Below are 24,362 nucleotides of genomic sequence, written 5' to 3' on the forward strand. Positions count from 1 at the left end.
CAAGTGATTTGGGATTAAATGCATGTAATAAGGTACATTTTGTAATTAATAGTTTTGTTTACAAAACCATGGTGAGTTTCTTAAATGTGGATTCTGAATCGCTGGACTCTTTTTTTTTTTTTTTTTTTTATTTTTTTTTATAAATATTTTCAAAGGTATCTATGTACTTGTGTAATGATTCTCTGAGAACAGAGGAGATTGGTTTGGTTTAAAAGCTGTGCAGGTTGAAATTTCTGCTATGCAGAGAGCAATCTTGTTACACACAGTCAAATCACTTAAATTAGCATTTATAGTGTCTGTAAAAAAATTTATAGTTAGTAGTTAGAAATATTTTTTATTGCAGGTTTCTAGCCCATCGTATTAAGAGAAACAGTTTAATTATTCTTTACCTTGAGCAAAGTTGGGAAGTCATGTTTTTATTCTTAGCAAGGAACACTTAACTTGCACTTTCTTATACGTTTTAAAAAAACCAAAAGCCTGAAAGGTGACATTTTGGGCTCTCTGCTGTGAGGTCTTATTCTTTTGGAGATCTGTCAAGCTGGTCCATCTTAATGTATGTACAGAATTTTTTTTTCTTTTTGTAACTGAAGAGGAAAACCAAGTTGCGCTTAGTCTGACTTGCCACATGATGCGCTGTCTTCATTGCGCTGTTTTTTTCTGTTGAATTTTCCTAGTCTTTTGTATTTAAGTTTCACATCTGTCCTTCTAATTATCTTTCCGTATCTGTGGCTCAGAATCTGGGATGTTAGAATATTGTCTGTGTGTTCTCATCTTTTTGTTTCCTGAGCTGTATTTACAGAGGTGTTATGGTAAAACTAGTCTTTGTTTTCCGCAGTATGCTTTACTTCTTTATATTTAATCCTTAAAAATGTATCTTACCTTCCTCCTTCTCCCATATGATTCCTATAATGGATAGATTGATTTTCTATTTTTCTTGAGTAATATAATCTTTAACAAGCTTTAAGGCTATTTGGCTGTAACAGAAGTAAAATAATACAATTTCCATTGTATTTCCATTGTACATTTTCCATTTGAAGAAGAAATACTTAGTGGCTGTACTTGCACCGTTCTTTTTCTTGGTACATATCATGTAGTTACTTGAGCAGCTTTCAAACATGAAATTATCTTAATTTTGTAGAGGTACAGCTAGGACAGAAGATGACTTGGTTCTGTTTTCTTCAGATTTGCTTGCTGTCACACATCTTAAAAAGCAAGTCTCTATTTAGAGTGTAGAACTTCAGCTGAAAACAGGGAGGAATTTAATGTTGCATCAAATTTAGTAAAACAGTGACAGAAGACAATGGTGTTTGAAGTGATGTGCAAAGATTTAGGTTCAGACCAAGGAGAGTATGATCTGCTTTTCTGGAGGAAAGAAATTAAGGCTGAAGCTAAAAATATGTTCCAAATCCATTCAGAGAAGTGGTCTGTTCTGAGTATTTGTGAACTGTACCCTCTTACACTTCATTTGCATGTTCAGTTGATAGGTTAACAGGTTACATGAAGCTCCATATTGAAAATCTATTATTATAGAGTAATGCACTACAATTGTTCTTTACTTTCTAAGTACTTGAATCTGATGCGCAAATACAGGAACTTGAATATGAAATCATCCGTTTCTTTACTTCTGAAATGGAAAGAAATACAAATGTGTGAAGCATATGTTTTCAGTTTTCATAAAATGAGATGCTTTACATCCAAGACAAGGAAAGCCAGTTCTTTGCTTCTTGTAAAAATTCCGCTTGCCTGCCAGGTCTAGGACAAAATTTTGACCATAAGAATAAGAATTTTTAAAGGCATAAGTGCTACTAAGGAATGTTCTAAGTAACGACCTGTGAGTTATAGGGATACTTCTTCCATTTTATGCCGTTAAGGAGACATACTCCTTTCAAAATTAAGCTAGTCTTTTGAAAACTACACTCATCAGTCTTAGGAAGGAATGTGTAAAAAGAAGGAACAGTGAAAACAAATCACTGAAATGATAAAAAGATGGTATAGAGTTACAGAGACTTTTCTGTGAGATCTGAGTTAATGCCTGGGTGCAAGCAAATGTGATTAAACATAGATGATCTTTATAAGTATCAGCAAATGCATGGATTAGGATCGCTTCATGGAAGATGTGCTGATTCTGAGGCTTGAATTGGTCCTATATGTGAAAGTGATGTGCCCGCTAATGCAGTTTACACATTTAGATATCATACTTGAAATTTTCCTTACATATATTTTGGTTAAACTTAAAAATAGTTTCCAGTTTGACTGAAGTAGGTAATATATGAAATAAATACTTTTGATTTAAACTGAAAACACAATTCTCAGTGGAAATAGTAAGTGTGAAAGTGATTTCTTATGAGCCTAAAGGAAGTTGCATAGCTATGATGTAAAGTTGTTGTTTTCTTCCCTAAACTGGTATAGTCTGGTTGGCAATATCTCTGAAAAATTACAGAATGGCTTTTGGGCAATCTTTTGTTGTTCACATTAGTTAAACACTGCCTCTTTTCTTTTCTGTAATCCCAGTAAAAACAAGGCAGTAGTTACTGCGTAAGTGACTGGGGAGCGAGTTTGGTAGTTGAGAGCAGTCACTTTGCCTTTCTTCCCACACAGATCCCACCCTTTGGGATAGCTCAGCTCTTAGTGGGGGTAGGAATGGCCATCCTTTCCTGTTATCACTCCTTCCCATTTCTACTTCACTGCAGCAACCCAGCTTTGTCTGGCACATGCAGGTGGGTTGTGTTTTGTAAGGTTAGCTGGGGACCTGATACAGGCATTCAGGCACCAAGGCTGAAATAACATCGTGCCGTGGGTTAACCCTGGCAGGCAGCTAAGCACCATGTAGCTGCTTTCTCACTCCCCCCAAGAAAGATGGGGGAGAATACTGACGGGCTGAGATAAGGACAGTTCAATAGGTAAGGCAAAAGCTGCGAACCCAAGTAAAGCAAGCCCAGGAATTAATGCACCACTTCCCATCGGCTTGCAGGTGTTTAGCCATCTCCAGGAAAGCAGGGCTCCCTCATGTGTAACAGTTGGGAAGACAAACGCCCTAACTCCAGACGTCCTCCCTTTCCTCCCTCTTCCCTTAGGTTTTATTGCTCGGCATGACACCGTATGGTATGGTATGGTCAGTCAGGGTCAGCTGTCCCAGCTATGTCCCCTCCCAACTTCTTGTGCACACCCAGCCTACTTGCTGGCACAGCAGAGTGAGGAGCAGAAAAGGCCTTGATGCTGTGTAAGCAGTCTGCTGCAATAGGTAAAGCACCAATTCTGTTTTGGTCACAAATCTAAAACATAGCACTATAGATACTGCTGTGAGGGAAGTTAACCGTAGCCCAGCCAAAACCAGTACCCATTGGAACACTCTTGAATAATGTTTATATATGGGTTGCGAACAGATGAATTGTCCATTGTAAGTACTGTGCAGATTTGGGTTTTAACTTTGTATTTTTTTTCATATTGCTTTAGCTAATGACAAGTGAGGGAGGATACCATTTCAGGATGGATAATGACCCTCCCATTTTCATTTTGCAAATATGTTAAATAAAATCAGATACATTGCAGTTCTGAAAGGTTCAAGTTGGATTTATGTTCTTTGGCTAAAATAGCGTTTCAGAAAGGTGGGTACTGGTGATGGTGGTTTTTTGGTTTTGTTCTTTTTTGTTGTTTGGTTTCTTTTTGTTAAATTCCACAGCCTTCAAAATAAAGTGAAACTTGTTTCTGAGTTGGGTCATGTCTTCTGATCCTCCTGGTCAGCAAGGGGATCTACCCATCAGCTTCAGTCTTGAATGCATCTTTCACTGAAACAGCATTCTTTGACCTTTTCATTTTCTGTGGAGAGCCCCAAAATCTTTGTGTTGTTCCTTCCTGCTCTTCTTGTATTTCCTTCCCAGCCTGCCTATTTCTATGGCTGGGTTTTATTCTTTGTTCTGTGAAAAGAGGAAAAAATAATCTTCCTCTAACTAACACTAGGTAATCAAGAAGGAGGTGACCTAATCTGTGCCTGAAGAGAAAAGAAAAAGGAAAAATAAAATAAAGGGCCCCTTTTCATCTCCTACAGAGGCACCAAATGCCTTTTTTGCTTGCAGGGCTCCTTATTCCACATATGGAGGATCAGCAGACATGCACCTTCTCAAAGAAGATATTGGTAAGACTTTTCTTTCTGTCTAACACAGAATTAAGAAACCCTTGTGGAGATTAAGGCAACGTTGTTGCAGTTCAACTACAGCTAGCTGTGAAACAGTGGATTTCCTGTATCTTGTGCTTATATTAATGAGGATTGCCTGAGATGTCGGGGAATGCTTAATTGCCATATATGCGTGCAGAATTTGCTTAGGAAATAAAAAGTATTCTTGCTTTTTGTTGTTATTGTTTAGAAAATTGAGTTTTAAATAAAGTAACATGTTTTTCTGCCTGCAGCCCCACATTTTCTTAAATACTGCTGTGAAAAACATTTCTCTTAAGTTCTGAGAGTCAAACCTCTTAACATCTTTTTCTAGTTGTGACAAGTTGATGGTTTATTCTCCAGTACCCACTATCTGATGTTTGCTGAGAAGATTTCCGCCCCTTCAAAACCCCAGTTTTAAGTGCTTATTTCCTGTTACATGTGGTGCACAAGGTGTTCTTGGGTTGATTTGTTTGTTCCTCTCTCCCCATTAGGAAGGATTGGCAACCTTTAATGCAACATTATTGTTTGGGAATGCTTTTTCCCTCTTGATGCATGGCCTTTCCAATTTTGCTTATCAGTGATATCATGTTAAAAATAGTCGGATTCTGTAGATATTTTGTTAAATGTCAGGAATTATGAAAAATGCTTTTCTGTTATTATTTTGCATGTCCCTTTTTTTTGTTGTTGTTGTAGTCTGCATTTGATTTACAAAGCTGCCTTTTTTGTTTGTTTGAAGCATTATGTCCTGTGGTGTGGCTTTGAAATAGCCTTTTTGTGTAACTGAAATACTATTTTCTTTACTGCCCTCAAGATACTGTGAAGTATTTGCTGAAAAATATAGTCAGCATTTGTTAGGGCTACAGACAAAAGATTGCTTTAGATACTGCAATATGTTTTTTCTGATAATTCACGTAACATGTTTTTAATATTAACCTCTTTGTGTAGCCCATTGGTACAACTGAATGCATGTAAAAATAGTATCAGTGAAATCCTAAAAAAAACCCCACCAGACAGTACACACGCACACACACAAACCCAAACCCCCTGATACCAGCAACATCCAAGAAAGTCAGACTGTAAAATACAATATGGCAGTACTGTTCCGGGGAAATGATCTGTTCCTGAAGACTTGCAAAACAGCATGTGTATTTACAAGGCAGGATGGTGTGAGCTAAGGAGCCTGACAACTTTGAGAATATCCTTGCCCCATGTTTTTTGATGAGTTCCTACATAGCTAGGCTTTTTTTTGGCTTGAGATTTTTTGGTAGTGGACTAATAGGTACTTTAGCTTAAGGACCTTTAGCTTCTTGATCATTTGAACAGGATTTGTTTCCATTAGACTTACTGCAGTACTGATATGTACTAAGTATTTTAAGAGTTGCTTTCTGTAGCTGACTTCCTAATTTACATGTTGTCTTTATCAAAGTATGTTCCAGCATCGAAGTAGACTTCACTTATCCTACCCTAGGTACAGAGGATATGTTCTCCATCTTCAAGATAGGAATTACTAAATCTGGTTAAATTGGTTCATCTTAAGATAATTGCCGTACATCACTTTAGTGCTGAACTGCCTTTTTTCATCTTCCACGTGTAAATCCTTGAAATGCAGCGTATTTGGTGGGCATATAGGTACTTTGTTTTGAACTATATTGCTGCTTTAAAGGAAGCCTACGCGTAAAATAAGATGCGTCGGATTCAATTTTTATGCCTTTAGAAACCTCATATTATTCAAACTGCAGATCTAACCTCAGGGTTCATCTTTTCCTTTTTATTTCAGAAAATTAATGTTCTCCTATTTCTCCTTCTGTATACAGGAGGAATGTATAAATTGATGTACCGTTAAAGCAGGGACTTTTCAGATTCAGCTTCTTTCTGTTGGCCTGTAGCCTCTTGGGAAGAAACTGATATCTACATTTTAGATTGCACTAATGACTGCTTGAAATAAGTTGCTGTTGTGCAGAGAACTGAGCTGTCATTTAGCTCTTAAATGTACTTAAACATATCTTTAAAGATGGGAGGAGTAGGAAATGATTCATAAACACTTACTGTGTTGAAAAATGCTTCTTCTGTAAAGTCAGCTTTTTTACTATGAATATTTTCAGCTCTTAGAAAACAAAACTAAGTTCAGGTGATCTGTTTTCCTGCAAATTGTGCACTTTCAGTCTAAGCATACAGATAAATTTCCTTTTAAAAAACACTCTCAAGTCTTCTTTTTCTCATATAATATTCCCATTTTAGAGTACAAAATAACTTTTTGTTTCTCTATTACTTGTGATAAGTGTTAAAATAGATTAAAAGTGACATTTATTGCTGCTTATATAAACTCCATTTCCAAATGTAGTTAAAGGAAAAAAAATGTATTTAAGCATTAAGCTATAATTTAAAACATGCCTTTTTGGCTAGAGAGGCTTCAATCTAACTGGCATTCTTTTGCTCTTTGCAGAAGGCACCCCCTGCACTTGATACTTCGTCCTTTATTAGCCACTGACTTCTTAATCTGAGCATACTTCCAAATTAATAACACTGTTTTAATGAATAAATAGCAAAGCAACAGGTGCTGAGTAGTGCCCTTAATTTGGTAATGGTTGGTTACGGAGTAGGAAGATAACTTAAAGGGTCATGAGTAAAATGGTATGATCTTCCACTTGTACTGTAGCTGCTATGCAGTGTCTGAAAAATAAATTACAAACCCTGTGCAATTAAGATAGCATGTCAAACATCATAGCATCTGCTTTTATAATATCCTTCCAAATGTTCGGGAAGGTGGCTCACCTTTGGCCCACCTCAAAGCAACTCACAACCAAAAGATAGACAGCAGCAGAACTGTAGGGAAAGCCAAATAGTGTGGGGCTGGATGTTGGAATTTTCTTTGTGGAAGATGATAATATTTACTGCAAATAGGGTAACGAAGGAAGAATTCTCTGTCCTTTGTATTTCATAAAATAAAAGTAATTTGTTCAAAACCAATGGGAGTGGGGCTAATTTTAAAGGTAGAGTTTGTTCTGTGATTAATGCCTGTGCCTTTTGAGGCTGGGTTTTTGAAAGGTGGAATTCTAAATTCCGTACTTATTCTTTCTCCTTTTTCACTCTGTTGTAGCCTCTGTGTTGAGTTTCCAGAAGATAAGTTGTAAAACGCATGGCTGATTAGATGAAAGTCCTGTTGAATTGTATTTACTGTGCTTGCAATTGACAAATACTTTTTTGTTTTGTTTTGTTTTTAAATAGGATGCAGGACAGAAGAGATTTGGTGCTATTTCCTGTAATATTTGTGGAATGCTTTACACTGCGTCAAATCCAGAGGATGAAACCCAGCATCTGCTATTTCATAACCAGTTCATAAGTGCTGTAAAATATGTGGTAAGAAAACTTTATATTTTTAAAGACGTAAGCATTATTTTTTATTTGCTATGTAGTAGTTGCAATTCATATTACATTAAGTCATATTTTAATAGGTTAATATCACAGTAGGCCATAAGTAATGCACTTTGGGAAATAAATGTGTTTAAGAGCTGTGGTAGACAGGTTATATGTAATGTATAAAATATTTAATAGGATAATGCTGTTTCATTGCCATTGTATTCTTTCTGTTAAAATTCCCCAATCTTGGGGGCTGGGGGGGAGGTGAGGGTCGTGACAGGAAAATAAAGGAATGTCACTGTTGTGAAAGTGCTAAATACAGGTTTCAGTACAACTGGTGTTTGCAGTGGTTGGCTTAATAGTCTGATAAAGAGCTGATTGTACTGTTTTTGTAATTGTGTAATCTTAGATGACTTCTAAATTACCTTTTCTTAGTTAGGTGTACTTTGAAGAGAGACTGCCTAGGAATCCGGCTGATACAACTTCATAGTATATTGAAACTTTGCTGAATTCATAGTGTGATTGTAATCTTTATATTTAAAGTCCAAAGTATTATTCTATAATTTCATTATATGTTGTGTATCTGAGTAGATCTCTCATTAAAACTCGTATTTGAAAAATTTTATACAATTTAAAGTATATTGTAAAATCAGCTACTTTACACTAGCTGATATTACAAGACTTACAGGAAATACCTGTTCACATGTCTGAAATCCAGAATAGAATCCACAAAGTCTGTTTTCTTTATCACACATGTTACCTTCAGTACTCTACACTCGAGTAGATAAGACCTCCAGGATAACTGAACTGAGGCCACCAATTCATTTCATGTAGATACCAAATGACTGTTGGGCTACTCTTAAGTCTCAAGCTCAATTTTATCCCACTGTTTACGAATATAAAGATGTATCTTCATAGCTAAAGCGTTTGAAACTGTCTGGTAAATAGTTCTGGTATTTGTTCTGTTCTTGGTCAGTTTTTGCTGAATAATCCAGGCATCCTGAAAGATCTCTTTTGATACACGTTGGGTACTTCATAGGGTGAGACTGGGCAGGGAGTGTGATGGAAAGCAGTACATTATTCTGGCAGTATATAATATGTTTCCCCATTTTATTCCTGTTCGTGTCTCATCATTATCCCCCAAGTACTTTCAGGTCTTGAATGTTGCCAAAGATGTAAACATAATTTACAGAAGATGGTGTTAGTTCTTTTGGACAGGAGCTGGCAGATGAGTTCAATAGTTATTTAAAGCTGCTATGTTCACATAGGTAGGAAGCCGCAGTGAAGTTTAAATATTTTGGAGGTTGAAAGAGCTGAAATTTCTCACTTGTATCTATGTCTTGAGTAACAGCATGCTTAACAGAAAAGTGAAAGTTATTAAAGTTATGATAATTATTAAAAGCCTTAAACCAGTCATAAATAACTATGTGTAAAGTTGGGTATGCTTTTAATTTGAGAAAAAACTTCCCCTGTTGTTTTCTCAGTTGATAGGCATCTTTTTAAAACTTCATACAATGTGTACTCAAGCAAATTACTTGCATTGTCAGTACAGTGAGTAAATGGTTTTATCTCTGAAATCTTTTTAAGTCTCTAGTTGTGTTTTGTGACATCTAGATGTCCATAGAGTGATGATTTAGAAGATTATTCTGGACCAGAAACTGTAGACTAAGAGGTGAAGAAGGGGTCTTATGAGTCTTTAAATTCCCCTCTGATTCCCCCCCCCCCCCCCCCCCCCCCCATAACAATTTGATTGACACTGTTTTCTGCGTGGGTAAGAAACTTCTGCCATGCTAAACAGATAATTCTTTAACACTAGTCATTTGACCCATAGTTAGTGGTACGTGGTTGATTGTGTTATGGTAATGTCCATGACAGAAGCATCCTCACCTCCTCTTAGAAAATAATTCTAATTTTAGATAAACCTTCTTGCCAGTGAATTAGTACACCAAGTCTCTACTTGTTAATCCTTAGTCATCCAGAGATACCAGAAGAATGATTGCTAGTTATCCTAGTTCTGCTAGGAGGTTTCTAGCGGCAATTGTTGGGAGGATGGCTTGGACGTGTGATATGCTTAGTTTCTAGGTATTTGTATGTAGTTACTGTGTAGAAACTATAACTACCTTCCTCTCCCTGACAGAAAGTGTTAATGGGACAGTAGCATCATGGGATTAAAAGAATTGTAATAGAGAAAGCATTGGTGGCTTCTTGGTTAGACTTTCTGGTTCAGGAACATCTGGTCTTGGTGTGTTACTTTACTAGGTCTCCAGATACCCTTTTTAATGTAGTTAATATGTTTGGCATTATTGTTGATTTCAGGCTGTTCTAAGATATCTTAGAAACATGTTTCATTCTCTTGTCATTCACATTCTTCATGCTATATAATGCAGTCCCAGTCTGACTTGAGAAGACTTTTCTCAGTTTTTCCTCCCTTTTGAGTGTCCGTTGTTACATGCCTAGTAGTTCTAGTGATGATTCTTTTCATAGAATCACAAAAAGAAGACCTGTATACATTATCATGCTAGAGCTTCTTGCTGTGAACTGTGAAAATGGACCTCATTGTTACGGTCTTGCCCACCTGCATGCAGATGTTTTGTGGGTTCTTTAAAAATACTGAGTAGCCAGAAGGTGGTTTGCATGTAAATAATAAATTGTTTACTGTCTCCAGGAAAGTATAATTTTGTTTGATTTTTTTTTTTTTAAAGGCCTATCATTTCTTTAAGTAAAAATTCATTTTTAGGTCTCTCTAGAAATTCCATGATGTTCCCAGTAGGACAGGCAAATAAGGAGATGGTATTGGGATACTTATTTTGTCATGGATGGCTGATGGAGACAATAAGGAAATCGGAGGCCTTGTATGAAGAGAAAAATTTTGGCAAGTTTAATAACATTTTCTAGATTTGGGAAGAGAAGATTGGCAAATACTGATAGGGGTTTTCTGCAGGGTGCCATTTGCTATTAATAGAAGCATGCAAACTGAGTAATAAGAAGGTAGAGTGGTCAAGGATAGTACTGGAACAGGACTAGATCAGTGTGAGAGATGTCCCCTGCTGCATACAAATGTAGGAATCTGTCTCATTATCCTTCTGGTTTCAGACATCTGAAAGTCTCCAGAAAAATGATGCCACTCTAGCACATGCGTGCACTGAGTGATGGCGTGTACATTAAGCGTTAACTCCAGTGGGATGCATAACTTTGTGGGAACTGATAGGTGGTTCAGTTTTATAAAATCCTCTAGCTGTGATACCACAGTATCAGTTGTGTATCCTCTCTGCGATACCACATAGTTTTAAAGAGCAAGACATTCTTTTTAATGAAGTTTTTAAGTTGCAAAGCCAAAAATCGAAGTTGGGAAATGCCTGTGGATTCAGGTGCCTGATGTGAATGCAGCTAATGTGTTTGTATTTCAACCTCTCCTCTTAGTTAAAAATAGCTTGAGCTGAAGAAACTGGAAGAAGCTGTTATTTGAGCTTATGTCTAATCTCCTAAGTTTTCAATAGCTTTTCTCCTGTAGCTGTACCCAAGCCCATCTGTGATGTTCTTAGGATATTCCAATGGGGGGCGGGGAGGCAACATTTGACTTCTTGGGACCTAAGGCTAATAATAGAGTGTCAGGATTGAAGATAATGATGAACTTCATGTCATCTTAGATTTCATGCTTGTCTGGATTTGCATTAATTCCAAAAGTAATATATTTGTACAATATAAAACTTAATATTTCACATACAGTTCTTACTGTTGGCTGTCTTCTGTGAGAATCTTAGTTTTAACAGAAGGTAGTATTTAGTAGTTACACCCAAGGATCTTAGAATGTTCTACAGTCAAAACCTCGTTCTCCATGTTGTGTTCGTAGGAGGGGCAGAACATTTGTAATTTGCTAGGGAGTCAGGAAGAATGCAGTAGGCCCATTTCTATGCTGCAAATTATCAAGGATAATAGTGCACCACATTTTATACTAAACTTGATAATTAGGGAAAAATTTCATAAATGCCTTTCTTAGTGAAGACTGAGAATTATACAGCATTAACCACATTTTCCTTACTACCTCAGTATTTTTGAGGAAAAAACAATATAAGAAAAATCCACCACAATTTTCATGTATTTGTACTCATCCAAGAAATGGGGAGTTCAGACAAGCCAGAACTGACATATATAGAAAGATACCAGGTTTGCTATCCCATTTCCTACTCTTAGGTAAGAACTTTTAAAACAAGAGGAAATGCATGGGAAGCAGTCTATTCTGTCTTATAACTTGCTTTTAAAGATAAATCTACATCAGAGATTATTTTGAACTATAAGCAGAACATAATTCATGTGAAATTGAGCACTGAACATTTCAGTTGCTGTGCTGTTAATGTTGGAGCCATCTTTACAACTGTATTCTACATCATTCATTACATTTTATATATAATGTCCAGTGAAAGCGTTGCACTACACAGTGTAGTGGTAATTACTGTCTGTGCTATTTCACAATGTAGTAGCAACTGCTTGTCTGTATTGCCTGTTTTTTTAATAATTTCTTCCTTTGTAATTCTGTTGCCATTGCACCTTAATAAGCAAGCAGAAGTAATCTTTGCTTGTTTGAATTGGGAGGAAAAGTTAGAGGTAGATTAAAAATTAGTTAAGGCAACTTTGCAATGCACAGTTATGGTTTCAAATGATTATAAATACCTGTAGGGTAGAAAGCTGTAAAATGGAGGGGAAGAGAGTATTGCAACAGGTGGTACACACCAGTAGGGCTTTGTACAGCACCAGTCTGACCAGCTGTGGTGATCAGGCTCTGTGTGCCTTACTGCTGCTGGCTATAAGTAGTCTGTTGTTGAGCAGAGACTTCCAGTATCAGGGAGGAGTGGTACAACCATGTTTTTTATGCTAGGCCTTGCAGAACACGTATCTTGGTGGGAACAATAGCTTTCCTTTTAACTTCATTGGTCAGCACAAGCAACATATATCAATGCTTGGGCATTGATTCAACAGTAAATAAATCTTAATGCCCTAAAGTAATGTCAATTAAAAGGAAAGGAAAAGCAAATTTTTTAGACATTGAGGTAGAATATTATAAAGTGTATTGCAGACATAAAGCTTTTGTTTCTTACTGTAGCAAGGTGTTCTTGCCATCTGCTTGAGTGAGAGAGTCATACTGCAGTTCTCAGTGATTGAAATACCTTGTGGACTATTGTATTTTCTTTTAATAGTGTTAAGTCTTTGTTTTAAAAAATACATTAATAGATGTGTTAAGAGAAATCATCTTCAGACCACATGCAAGATACTAGTACTAAAGCATATTTTGTGTATTGTGGATATCTAACAGGATCAGTCCCAGCAGAAGCTATAACACATTTTATTTAACAGCTTTAATGTTAGAATATGACAGAGCTGTGACCAATCTTGTGCGTTACTTCCATCTTTCTGGTTTAAAGGAAGTACAGTTAATTGCTTACTAAGACTGAACAATAAGAATACTAAAGATGTAGATACTTATGTGAAATACTAGTTTTTCTTTTTGAAATTCTTTAGAGCTGCATCAGTAACAAAGAAGTATGACTAAAATGTCTTCGCTAAAAATCTTGGATGAGCTTAGGGTTTGCAGAAACTTCTTGGAAAGCTTCATCTAAATGATACATTTCTGAATAAATTCCAAAATACCTTAATTTAGAAACTACCCCTCCTGTGAATATGATCAGTCCCCATATTCCACTAATACCTTCAGAAAATGAGCAGGTGGACAATAATGAAAATAATGAGCTCTAAGTATTGGAGAGTCAATTATTCTATTTTTACAGAATTATTTTTAACTTCTGCTAATATACTGTTGCTTAACAGTATAACAGCAGTATGATGTTCAGAAATGTTTTCTTCCATTGGATATAATTTTTTTGAAAATACCTGGCTATAATGCTAACAGGATACCTTAACCTGAAATTTAGGGTTGAATTTTCTGCATTAGGCCTGCAGCGTTCTGGATGTTTGGTAGGATTATCAAACTATATATTTATATCAAACAAAGCTATCACATAGCATTTATCTGCTGACTGATGGTCACAGTAGGTTTAAAATAGGCTATAGAAGGCTTTTGCAGGGCAAACGGGTAGCCAAAAGGCAGTAAAAGGTAAAAAAAAAAATTGAGAGAGGGTGGTATTTGAGGTTGGAGAGCAGTAAACCATTAATCTACGCCAGAGTCTTTTGACACCTTTTCTGTGTCTCAAAAAGTATGTCACGATCCCACAAATTGCACTTTTCTGCTTACTTGAATATTGTGACACTTTACTCCCTTTGTGTTCAGACCATAATGTATGTAAATTCAAACAGGTTCTTAATTTGTGTCGGTATTCAGTGCAACTCCTACTGAGAAGAGCAGGCAGGATTAAAATGGTGTCTGTGTTGCAATCATTGCCATGCTGGGTGCCAGACTTGAATAGTTCCAGGGCTACCAGAAAGTAGATAGATTTCTGAAATGTATCTCTTCATGTCTTGGTTGGGGTAAGCGAGTAAAATCAGCATGATTAAAATGAGATACAGATCAAGTGTTGTAACACTTCAGTTTATCTTTTTTTGTGTGGTAGTTTATATGGCATTCATTCAGTGCCAAATTCCATTGTTTGCTCTTTAGTTGAACGTTATTTTATGGGGAGGTACAGATTTCAATGAGAATTATTCCATCAATATTGTTTCTTCAAAGGCTTTTTTATTTAAAGTTGCTTTGAGTAAGGCTTGTTGATCAGCCATTTTAGTGGCTGAAGTTACTTCTGCATTCAGTATTTTTAGGTCCCATCAAAGCAACTTGATTTCTAATATCTACCAGTCCCATCTTACTAGATTTAAGTGGCTTTTTTGTTTTGTTTTTTTCCATGCAGGTACTGCTCATTATTCACCACGAGTGTGGATCTGAAGAAGAGTTAATTACCTCTATTTTTTTGAGTATGTTTATACTTCAGATACACACAACGTAGCCTCCTTCCCCATTAGATTCTTAGAAGGTAGTTATACATTTTTTTCTAGTATCCTTCTTGTGGCTTTAACAGTTATGATCAGTAACAAATTAAACTATTCCTTACATTTTGGGCAACTGCATGCCAATCAGTTCACTTAGAACCTCCTGGAGGTCTTTCGCATGCCAAACTTTAAAACTGAGTGTGTATTTGTGGAGGTAACTATGTTAAAAAGAAATCTTTTATTAAAACTTAGGGGTTTTCCCATTCACTGGACTTCGGAAAATAAGTATTACGTAGGTTTGGAAATCAGTTATGTGAGCTGAGTTTGCTGCTTCTATTTTAAAATTCAGTTTGCACTGCAGTGCTGGGGGAAAAAACCTAATTGGGAAATTATAAGACACTTTCACAAATTGTTTCTAAATATAGTTAGGCTATTGTATAAGATCCTATTATATCTGTTGTGCTCATTTTAAAAAGCTAGCTGAAGTTTCCTTCTCTAGCAAAGCAACTGCTAAATAGTGTGAAGTCTGCGTAAATTCAGTGTCTAGAACAATAATACACAGTTCCTATTTGTAAAAGTACACCTTGTATATGGTTTAGATAAGTGTTTGTTTTATTTAGGGTTGGAAGAAGGAGAGAATTCTGGCAGAATATCCTGATGGAAAGATAATAATGGTTCTTCCTGACGACCCAAAGTATGCACTTAAAAAGGTATGGTGAAAAGGACTGGACTTGTTTATCTTACCTTGTTTGATGTTTTCATGTAAGTAATGAGTATGTTCATAGTAAAGTTTGCATAATTTACATGCAAGCAGTTGAAGTCAATACTGCAGCGGTCCTGTAGCTTTTTCCGCAAACAGGTTGGACATCTCATTACGCACTGTTGCTCTCTTCATAGAGAAGATGGGTCTGAGCAGGAGTGGAAGGCAGAGGGAACAGCATCAACCAACCGATTTTTTTGTTAAATTTTGTTTTTCATATACTTGCTGAATGTCTGCCAGATATTTTATGTAATATAAACTTCCTACTATATTTCAACAATGAAATATGTTGACTTCATTACACAGCACAAATATGGCACCATTCCCTAAATGATCATTGGATAAAAGCTGGTTTAGGTGGAAAGTGGCCTAAAATTCATGTAGTCTGTTCCCATGTCCAAAGCAGAACCAGCTCTGCTTATGATGCATCTGACAACTTCCTAAGACTTCTGCCAGTGGAGGTTTTTTCTGACCCCTTCAGACTCCGTTGCAGTAGTTTGCTATCTGCAACATTAGGAATTTTTCCCTAAACATCCAGCAGAATCTCCATGCTAATAATTCAAGCTCATTAGTGCTAATCATACTAGCATAGCTGCAGGAAACATCCCCCTTCTTCTCTTTGCAACAGCTTTTTTTGTGTTTGTAAGGAGCTTGACAGGATATGCTGGTTTTTAGTTCATACTCCTAAATAATGCCTTACAGAGCTCTGATGGTTGTCACACTGTCTTCTAGATGATTTCCATTTGTGCCACGTCTGATGACTCTCTTGAAACCCTTTATGTAAAACTGGGCACGGTACGCTAGTGGAGACTTAGAGCAGCAGGGCACTTGGGTGTCTTGCTGGCTAGCCTGTGTTCGTGCATCTTAATACGTCATTGCATTTGCTTTTTCAGTAGCATGGCATTGAGTCTGTTTAGCTGGGGATTTGCTGTGACTAATAGGTACATTTTACAGTATCACTAGACAGGATCACAGAATGGTTGAGGTTGGAAGGGACCTTTGGAGGCTGAATTGATGCCCCAGTCAGCTGTTTCTGATGTCATGACTGTAGTTGGTTTTTGAATTGGAAAGAAACTACAGTTTTATTTTTACAGTATTTTATGCAGATAAGTTTAAGTTTTGTTTCTCTGGTGGTATTTCTTAATTATTATTTTTTTTGCACATTAATTTTTTTACTAAAATGGCTGAAGAAAACATTACTTAAACTATCTAAGTGGGGCAGAGGAAAAGAAGACTGCAGCAAATTATTAAGACATTTAGGATAGAGTTCTCTATAGTTCTGTGTGGTTAAAGTTGAGAAAATCTACAGATGTCACCACTGTGGATGACTGACTTCCAGAATGGTTACCTGGTGTTTCAAATTGGTTAACTGGACTTGTCATTAAAAGATTGGTACCTGACAGTTAGGTGAGAAAGTAGAGAGTAACTGTTACCATGCCTTTTAAAAAGTTAATTTAAAAGTTTTTTTTTAAACACATTTTTCAATTGATAGTATTAACTTCAGGTATTCATAGCATCAGTGATTCTAGTTTTGCTTTATTAATGTAACTACAGCGTGCATTAAAGAAGCTTATGCTGTTTAATGGACCACTTAGGAAAGGCCACCCTATTTCTCTCTTGTGAGATGATAGAGGGGTGATGGAGGCTGTTTCAATAGGTACAAGAATCCCCCCCCCCAAATCTCAGCTCATGCATAAGCTTTTGTTTGCATTCATGCTGGAATTTATATGTGTCTTCTAAACTTGCTAGTATTAAATTAATTTTTATTTTTAGTTTAAGTTACTCTTTGCAAAGCTAATGGAATATAGCAGAAAGTTTGAGAAGAGGTGACAGTTAATTCATTCCTTTACAATAAATGCATATGTTTTCTAGGCGCTTTGGCAGTGTGCTTGGTGTCATCTGTTCAGAGCCCTTAATGGATTAGTTCTTTCAAGACTTTAAAAATAACAGACAGAAAACCTTCAACTAAGCTAGTTTAACTTTTTGTCTAGATCTCACTTATTTCTAGACTATCAGAGTCTACGCTTTGGTTATCTGCATTTGAAGTTTGGACCTAGTGGGAGCAGATTTAGAGGTCTCTATTCCTCCCATTTCCAGCCAAGTATTATTTAAGGAATGTTTATGTGGACTGATGTATTGCAGGTTACTTAGGATAATCCTTGGCTTCTGGAATACCTTTCAGTGTTCTAGATACCTTAGTGCATTTTTGTAAATCTGTAATTGTAATGTAAATTTAAATGTGTTCCTTAGCATTTAAACTTCTTTTCACAGGTTGAAGAAATTAGAGAAATGGTAGACAATGACTTGGGATTTCAGCAGGCTCCGCTCATGTGTTACTCTAGAACTAAAACTCTTCTTTTTATTTCTAATGACAAAAAAGTTATTGGCTGTTTAATTGCAGAGCATATCCAGTGGGTAAGTGATTGAATTGGAGAAGGTCAATCTGTGTCAGATTATAACTGTAATTAACTATAGAATTACCTTGGAGTTTAAGTCTAGCCATTTAGCAAATAAGTATTCTGTGTATGCCTTTTCCACAGAGGAAGAGGCTTTTGGCGGTAGACCATTCTGAAATGTAGCTCCTCAGTTTTGTATAGTTGACACTGAGCTGAGACACATGTGTAGTGTCATACTTGGCTCAGGCCTTCCTCATCTAAGCACTTGCTACAGCCCAAGGGTGGAATTTTTCTTCCTGTGCTATTCTTACGCTCGCTCTGGCTCTCCTCTTGCTTGTTGACAAGCAGATGAAACTCCCTTCCCGGTAGGAATCCAGTGTGAATGAAAAAGTGGGTACTTTGTAGAACTGCGTTCTATCACCACAGGGTCAAACAGCTTCACAGTGCACAGAAGCAGGGGGAAGAACTGTGCAGTAGAGAGCAGGAGAAGAAGTCATACTGCTAGTTGCAGTACTCAAAACTGAGTCAGAATTTTGTCGCGTATTCTGTCTGTTCCCTTGTAAACTGGTTTTCTGCTGCCCCTTGGGAGTAGCAGACAAGGAAAACAATCTTGGTGAAAGTCAGAGAAATTGATGCAGATACTTTTAATACAGGTGGTAATACGAATTGGGTTATATGTTGCCTTTATTTTAAATTAGATAACCTTTAGAGAGGTTTTTTGGTGTAATCTTTTATCATCTGTTCCAGTTTTGAAACTGTTAAAAGAGTAATCAAATGAGACCCAAATATGCAGTCCTTTTGGTAAGACATTTTAGCAAGTAAATATGTTTAACTGAAGTAAACTACAGAAGAATTATTTTGTTCAGTCATTAGTGATGCTTTTATGAAGTGACAGATTTTTTTTTACATCCGCTGCAGGGCTACAGAGTTATAGAAGAGAAGGTTCCAGAAGTCAGTTCAGAAAATGAGAAAGTCATATTTGAAAGACAGAAAGCGTGGTGCTGTTCAACTTCTCCAGAACCTGCTATTTGTGGGATTAGTCGCATATGGGTATTCAGCATGATGCGTCGAAAGAAGATTGCTTCTCGGATGATAGAGTGTCTTAGGTAATGTAAAAAAAGTTCCTTGGTTACATGTGTTACAGATAGAACTAATTCCAAGATATTTATTGCTTTGTGTGTCTCAAGCCTGTATTTTTAAGCTGCTGGCGTTACTGGGGATGTAGATTTGAGCACAGTTGACAGTTCCAGTATTACGTGGAGTTCAATAACTAATGTCAGTGTTGTGCAATAGCTTGTCTGTCACAGAAATCTTTCTGCTATGTGCAACTGTAATGAGTCACTGTAGCAGACTGCCAACGAGCTTGGGTAAATTCCTCTGAGGTAATTAGGAGGGAAGAAAAGGAGACTGTCTTTGGTCAAAGTGTGAGATTACCCAGGTGTTGAGAACTGGAACCTGACCATTGGCTGAACATCGTTTTCTTAGAGGTAGAAAAGCAGAGAGAACAGAGAGGAGCATGCTGAAGTATTTGATATGGTCTGGTGGCTTCCAACTGTTCTCTGTTTGCATTTTGGGATTGGTTTTTTTTTAGTTTGCTGAGGATTACAAGGTATTTTCAATTTCCATAAAGATATAGTACCTAGTGATGAGTGTATTTAGCTGAAATGCTAAGTGCTAGATCCATAAAAGGACTCAAACATCCATGATACTCCTTAGATAAATTTTAAAAATTTTAATTCTCCAAACCTTAGGTTGCTTCTGGTGACATTTCATAGAAGTTTAAATGCCTGTTCCAAGTAATGCCAAGAACTTCCCAAACCTTATTATTGCTGAGCAGTCAGGTTAGTGCCAGGTGCCTGTCTAGCCCCATCTTGTTGGAGTTCATGGCAGAGGTACTGCCGTGTCTGCCAGTCCTTGCCCTCTTGGGTATTTGGAGACTTTAGTAAAGCTGTTCTGCAGAATGCATCTTGCCTGGCTGGTGGAGCACCAGAAAGTTCCTACCACATGATGTTCTGTGTGAACTATTGACCGCAAAGCTGTATTTTCAGATAAACATATTAACTTGATGATTTGGTTATATTTTTAGCTGATTTTTAGTGGTGCATTCAGTAGCTTCCTAGAAACTTTATCTAAAGCAAAGATTTTTTTTTCCCTAAAGCGATGCTGGAGTTGCTCGGTCGGTTACAGCTCTAAAGGATCTTTAGAATCAGTTTTAATGGTTCATTGCAGCTAGTGAGAAGAGGTCTCAGTTTCCCTCTTGTGCACTGCATCTTACCTTTTGCTGTGCTCTGGTGCTTGTTTGGCCTTCCGTTAGCTCATTGCTGCATTAGTAGGAAACTGGCTCCACAAGAAGAACTTTGTGTTAATTCTGCTGCTTGATTGGTTTGTGGAAAGGTCTGATGAACATTAGACTTGGTGAAAACCGGGGAGCCCAGAAAGTTGCAGAAGGCAAAGGAAGGAGTTGCTTATCGATGGCAGTAAGCAGTTAATCTGCTTAGCTGCCAGTGAAACTTCAACCTAAATGTCTTCGGTAGCAAAAGGTAGTTTGAATGGGATGATTCTGGTAGCCAGCTGTATCCTGATTTCAAAATGTTGAAGGCATCCTAGCAGACTTTTAAGTCCATTTTAAGAATGTCTGGCCCATTTCACTTCAGCTTTCACAGCTGACCTGGAGTCACAAAAACCTGGACAGTCAGTCTTCAGAACCTTGCAGAATCATCTTCCTTATTACACTAAAGAGAAGGGAATGAAGCTGGTAATAATTAAAAAGGATTTTGTTCCTGTTGTCTCTTCCTCAAGATTCAATGGAGATGTCCATACGGTCGAAGTTCGTACTTGCTCTGCAAGTATGTTTAAGTTTATTTTATAGGAATTAAAAAACTTAACTTTAATGGGAGTTTCTTCTCTTTCAAAGGATGAATGCTACCTCCTTCCCCTGATTGAAGTCTTAAAGCCTGAGATCAATTTTCTAAATTTGCTCACTAGCCATCCAGAACAGTACAATGGTATCCCTCGATTCTCTCCTCTTTTCTCAAATAAGAATAACCCACATATTTTTATGAAGAAGTTAAGCAAATTGAATCTTCCTTTTCATGTAGTTATTACTGAAAGTGTATCACTTCAGAATTATGCCTTGAGGTTGTGTTCTTACATGTTCTAAATTAATCCAAGATGTACTCTCATCCAAACGGCAGACTTTTTTTCAAACTAGGAATCTGCAATTTCATCAGGTCCTTTCAACGCTCTCTGTAAGCACCTGAACTTGTTTGTACCTTGTGTTTTCATTCCCAGTGACTGCAGTCATAGTCCTAGCAGTCTCTTTTCTATGAAGAAATAGTTGGAATGAATTCAAACTTCTTTTTTTAAAACTCTGAACTCTTGATACAACTCCCAAGCAATGGCTTTGTACGAACATTTCTTCTAAAATAGCAGAACATTATAAAAACCCTCCCAGAGCAAGTGATCCTCCTTGCTGCTTGGAAGGAGAAGACAGATCGTGCCATAGAATCATTTAGGTTGGAGAAGACAGTTAAGATCATCAGGTCCAGCCATTAACCTAACATTGCCAAGTCCATCACTGAACCATGTCACTAATCGCCGCATCTACGTGGTTTTTAAACATCTCCAGGGATGGTGATTGCACCACTTCCCTGGGCAGCCTGTTCAAGTGCTTGGCCACCCTTTTGGTGAAGAAATTTTTCTTAATATCCAATCTAAACCTCCCCTGGTGCAGCTTGAGGCCATTTCTTCTTGTCCTCTCGCTAATTGTCTGGGAGAGGAGACCTACCCCTACCTGTCTACCTAAGGAGGCCTAACCCCACCTTTCAGGTAGTTGTAGAGAGCAGTAGGATCCCCCTGAGCCTCCTTTTCTCCAGACTAAACAACCCCAGTTCCCTCAGCCGCTCCTTGTAAGACTTGTGCTCCAGACCCTTCACCAGCCCCATTGCCCGTCTCTGGACACGCTCCAGCACCTCTATGCCCTCCTTGCAGTGAGGGGCCCCAAACCGAACCCAGCATTCGAGGTGCGGCCTCACCAGTGCTGAGCACAGGGGGACAATCACCCTTGTCCTGCTGGCCACACTGTCTCTAATACAAGCCAGGACGCTGATGGCCACCTTGGCCCCCTGGGCACACTGCTGGCTCATGTCCAGCTGGCTGGTGACCAGCACCCCCAGGCCCTTTCCCACCAGGCGCTTCCCAGCCGCTCTGCCCCAGCCTGTAGCGCTGCGTGGGGCTGGTGTGACCCAGGGGCAGGGCCCGGCACTGGGCCTGGCTGCACCTCAAACAGTTGGCCTTGTCCCATCGGTCCAGCCTGTCCAGATCCCTCTGCAGAGCCTGCCTGCCCTCCGGCAGGTCAACCCTCCCCCACAACTTGGTGTCACCTGCAAACTTACTGAGGGGGCACTCGATCCCCTTGTCCGGATCATCGATAAAGATACTAAACAGCACTGGCCCCAGCACTGAGCCCTGGGGAACACCACTTGTGACCAGTCCCCGGCTGGATGTGACTCCATTCACCACCAGCTGGGCTCGGCCAGCCAGCCAGCTTTTAACCCAGCACAGAGTACACCTGCCCAAGCCATGGGCACCCAGTTTCTCCAGGAGGATGCTGTGGGAGATGGTGTCAAGGGCTTTACTAAGGTCCAGGGAGACACATCCACAGCCTTTCCCTCATCCGCTAGGTGGGTCATCTTGTCATAGAAGGAGTTCAGGTTCATCAAGCAGGACCTGCCTTTCATAACCCCACGCTGGCTGGGCCTGATCGCCCGGGTGTCCTGACATGCCACGTGATGGTGTTCAGGATGACCTGCTCCATAACCTGCCCCGGCACCGAGGTCAGGCTGGACACAGAGGTATTATTTAAACAGGGTATACAGGTATATAAATAGAGGCATCTCCTAGCAGAGCTTCTTCCTTTCGAATGTCCACACCACTTAATTAATGTTTGTGGCCTAATAGTATAAATATTCTTGCATTACTCCCTGAGGATAATTCTTTTTTTTCTTTTCTTTTTTCCTTTTAAACAGGAGCAACTTCATATATGGCTCATACTTAAGTAAAGAAGAAATCGCTTTCTCTGACCCCACTCCTGATGGAAAACTCTTTGCGACACAGTACTGTGGCACCGGCCAGTTCCTGGTATACAACTTCCTCAATGGACAGCACCAGACTTAGCCGCCTCTGAAGGAATTCCATTTTAATTGGGAGACTTCTGCCAAGAAGCACCGGGTGGGTGCAGACCTTCAGCAGAAGCCAGGGCCATTTTTATTACAGTGAACTCAGGACTGGTAACAACCGAAAGGTTGTACTATTTTATTAAAATTGTAAACAATGCAGTAATAGGCTAACTTTGTTTTTTTAAAAGAAAGCTATTTTATTAACTTTTACAAAAGTTTGATTGTATTTTATCTAGTTAGTCATGTTTACATGCAGCAGAAAATTGTTCATAGTGGACTGTAAACTAATGCAAAGACTCTAGTCTCGGTGATGAGTACATGCTGAAGTTCTTAACGTGGTGATATACCAGTGCTTCCCGGGACTGTACCGCTGATCTGCTACCACTAGCCCCAGCGGCTGGGCGAAGCCATTAGCGGGTGTTGCTTGACGGGGTTCAGGGCTGTACTCAGTTGCATGGAGGCAAGCAGCGTTAGGGTGCAGCTGCTGTGAGTACCAGCCGGCACGGAGGGTGAGGGGGCTTCCAGGGTGCGTTCTGTGCCCTGCCCGCTGTAAGGGAGCCTAGTAGATGTCAGCACCGTTGGAAACTTGTTCTACCCCTCCCCCATCCCCTTCTCCCCCGGATTAGTTGTAGAGTAAAAGATGAAATGAAACCCCCGAGGACTGGTGTACTTGTAATTTTTCTTCAAGTACTGTACTGAGTATATACCTTTGTTAGTGGACTTCACTTTGATACTTGTCACTCCTTCATAAATCTCTCCTCTTTTAAAGGGTTTGTATGTTGAAAAACTGCTGTGGCCTTTCTTGATCTGTACATAATGTAGATAGATTAAAAATAAAATACTTGATAGCTTTTTTTAAAGTTACTCCATATGATATGCAGTGTGGATGAATCTTCAGCGAATTTCATACTTTCACTCGTGAAATGCTACCTTAGTGGCGCATGGCAGTGTGTGTTTTGAAGCAGTCCCTGGAGAGCGCCGTTGCTGCATTCGTACCTGCTGGGGGTCAGAATTCCCTCTGTGACAACGCATTGGCGTCGTGCCCCAGGGACCAGTTTCCCAACAGCTCCCCCTTAATATAAGATGGGAGAGATTTAGATTTAAGCTTGACTCTCGGTTTTAGTTTTGGAACCTATGTGCAGTTAGGATACGCTTTTTTACGTCGTGGTGTCCTTAGCTCTAGACCAAAGCTAAAGCAAGGAACTCACGCCACCTCTGAAACGTTACTCGGGGTACTTAAGACTGGAGTCGCTGAATGGTGGTGTAGTCTGGGTGTAGAAGCTGTCGCTTCCGAGCTGCGACGTGTAGTTCTTGAAGGGGACTGTGAGCAGACTGTAAAGGGCAGGTTCACAGAAAATTGTGAGGCGCTCCTCGCTGGTGGGCTGGGAGAGCAGGAAGCTCTTACCCAGGCGAACCGAAGCACAGCCAGACCCGGGGCGGTTTTCAGCTGCTTGTGCCTGGGGGCTAACGCGTGGCAGTGCCAGCTTGCTCACCTCCTCCCTCTGCTCTGGTGGGAACGGTGCTGCTCTCCTGGCTCGTGAGGGCCGGGCCTGGAAGGGCTGTGGTGCTGGCAGCACACTGACTGACGC

At 38.9% G+C, this 24,362-nt stretch overlaps 1 protein-coding gene across 6 annotated transcripts in view; it reads left to right on the plus strand.

Annotated features, from left to right (window-relative positions):
- Positions 1-23,637, plus strand: part of ESCO1 (establishment of sister chromatid cohesion N-acetyltransferase 1) — a 35,731-nt gene extending 12,094 nt beyond the window's left edge. For 4 of the 6 annotated variants that reach the window (XM_055704287.1, XM_055704286.1, XM_055704288.1 and 1 more), the window contains exons 8-12: positions 7,379-7,510; positions 15,061-15,150; positions 17,472-17,615; positions 18,515-18,702; positions 22,624-23,637. In XM_055704287.1, the coding sequence (XP_055560262.1) occupies positions 7,379-7,510; positions 15,061-15,150; positions 17,472-17,615; positions 18,515-18,702; positions 22,624-22,771 (702 nt within the window). In that variant the 3' untranslated portion in view covers positions 22,772-23,637. Of the gene's footprint in view, positions 1-7,378; positions 7,511-14,361; positions 14,485-15,060; positions 15,151-17,471; positions 17,616-18,514; positions 18,703-22,623 lie in introns of those variants that run through there. The other 2 variants (XR_008731259.1, XM_055704289.1) reach the window with 2 other exon arrangements.
- Positions 23,638-24,362: the final 725 nt, after the last annotated feature.

This window comes from Falco cherrug, chromosome 3 (assembly GCF_023634085.1).
Source record: "Falco cherrug isolate bFalChe1 chromosome 3, bFalChe1.pri, whole genome shotgun sequence".
NCBI classification, from domain to species: domain Eukaryota; kingdom Metazoa; phylum Chordata; class Aves; order Falconiformes; family Falconidae; genus Falco; species Falco cherrug.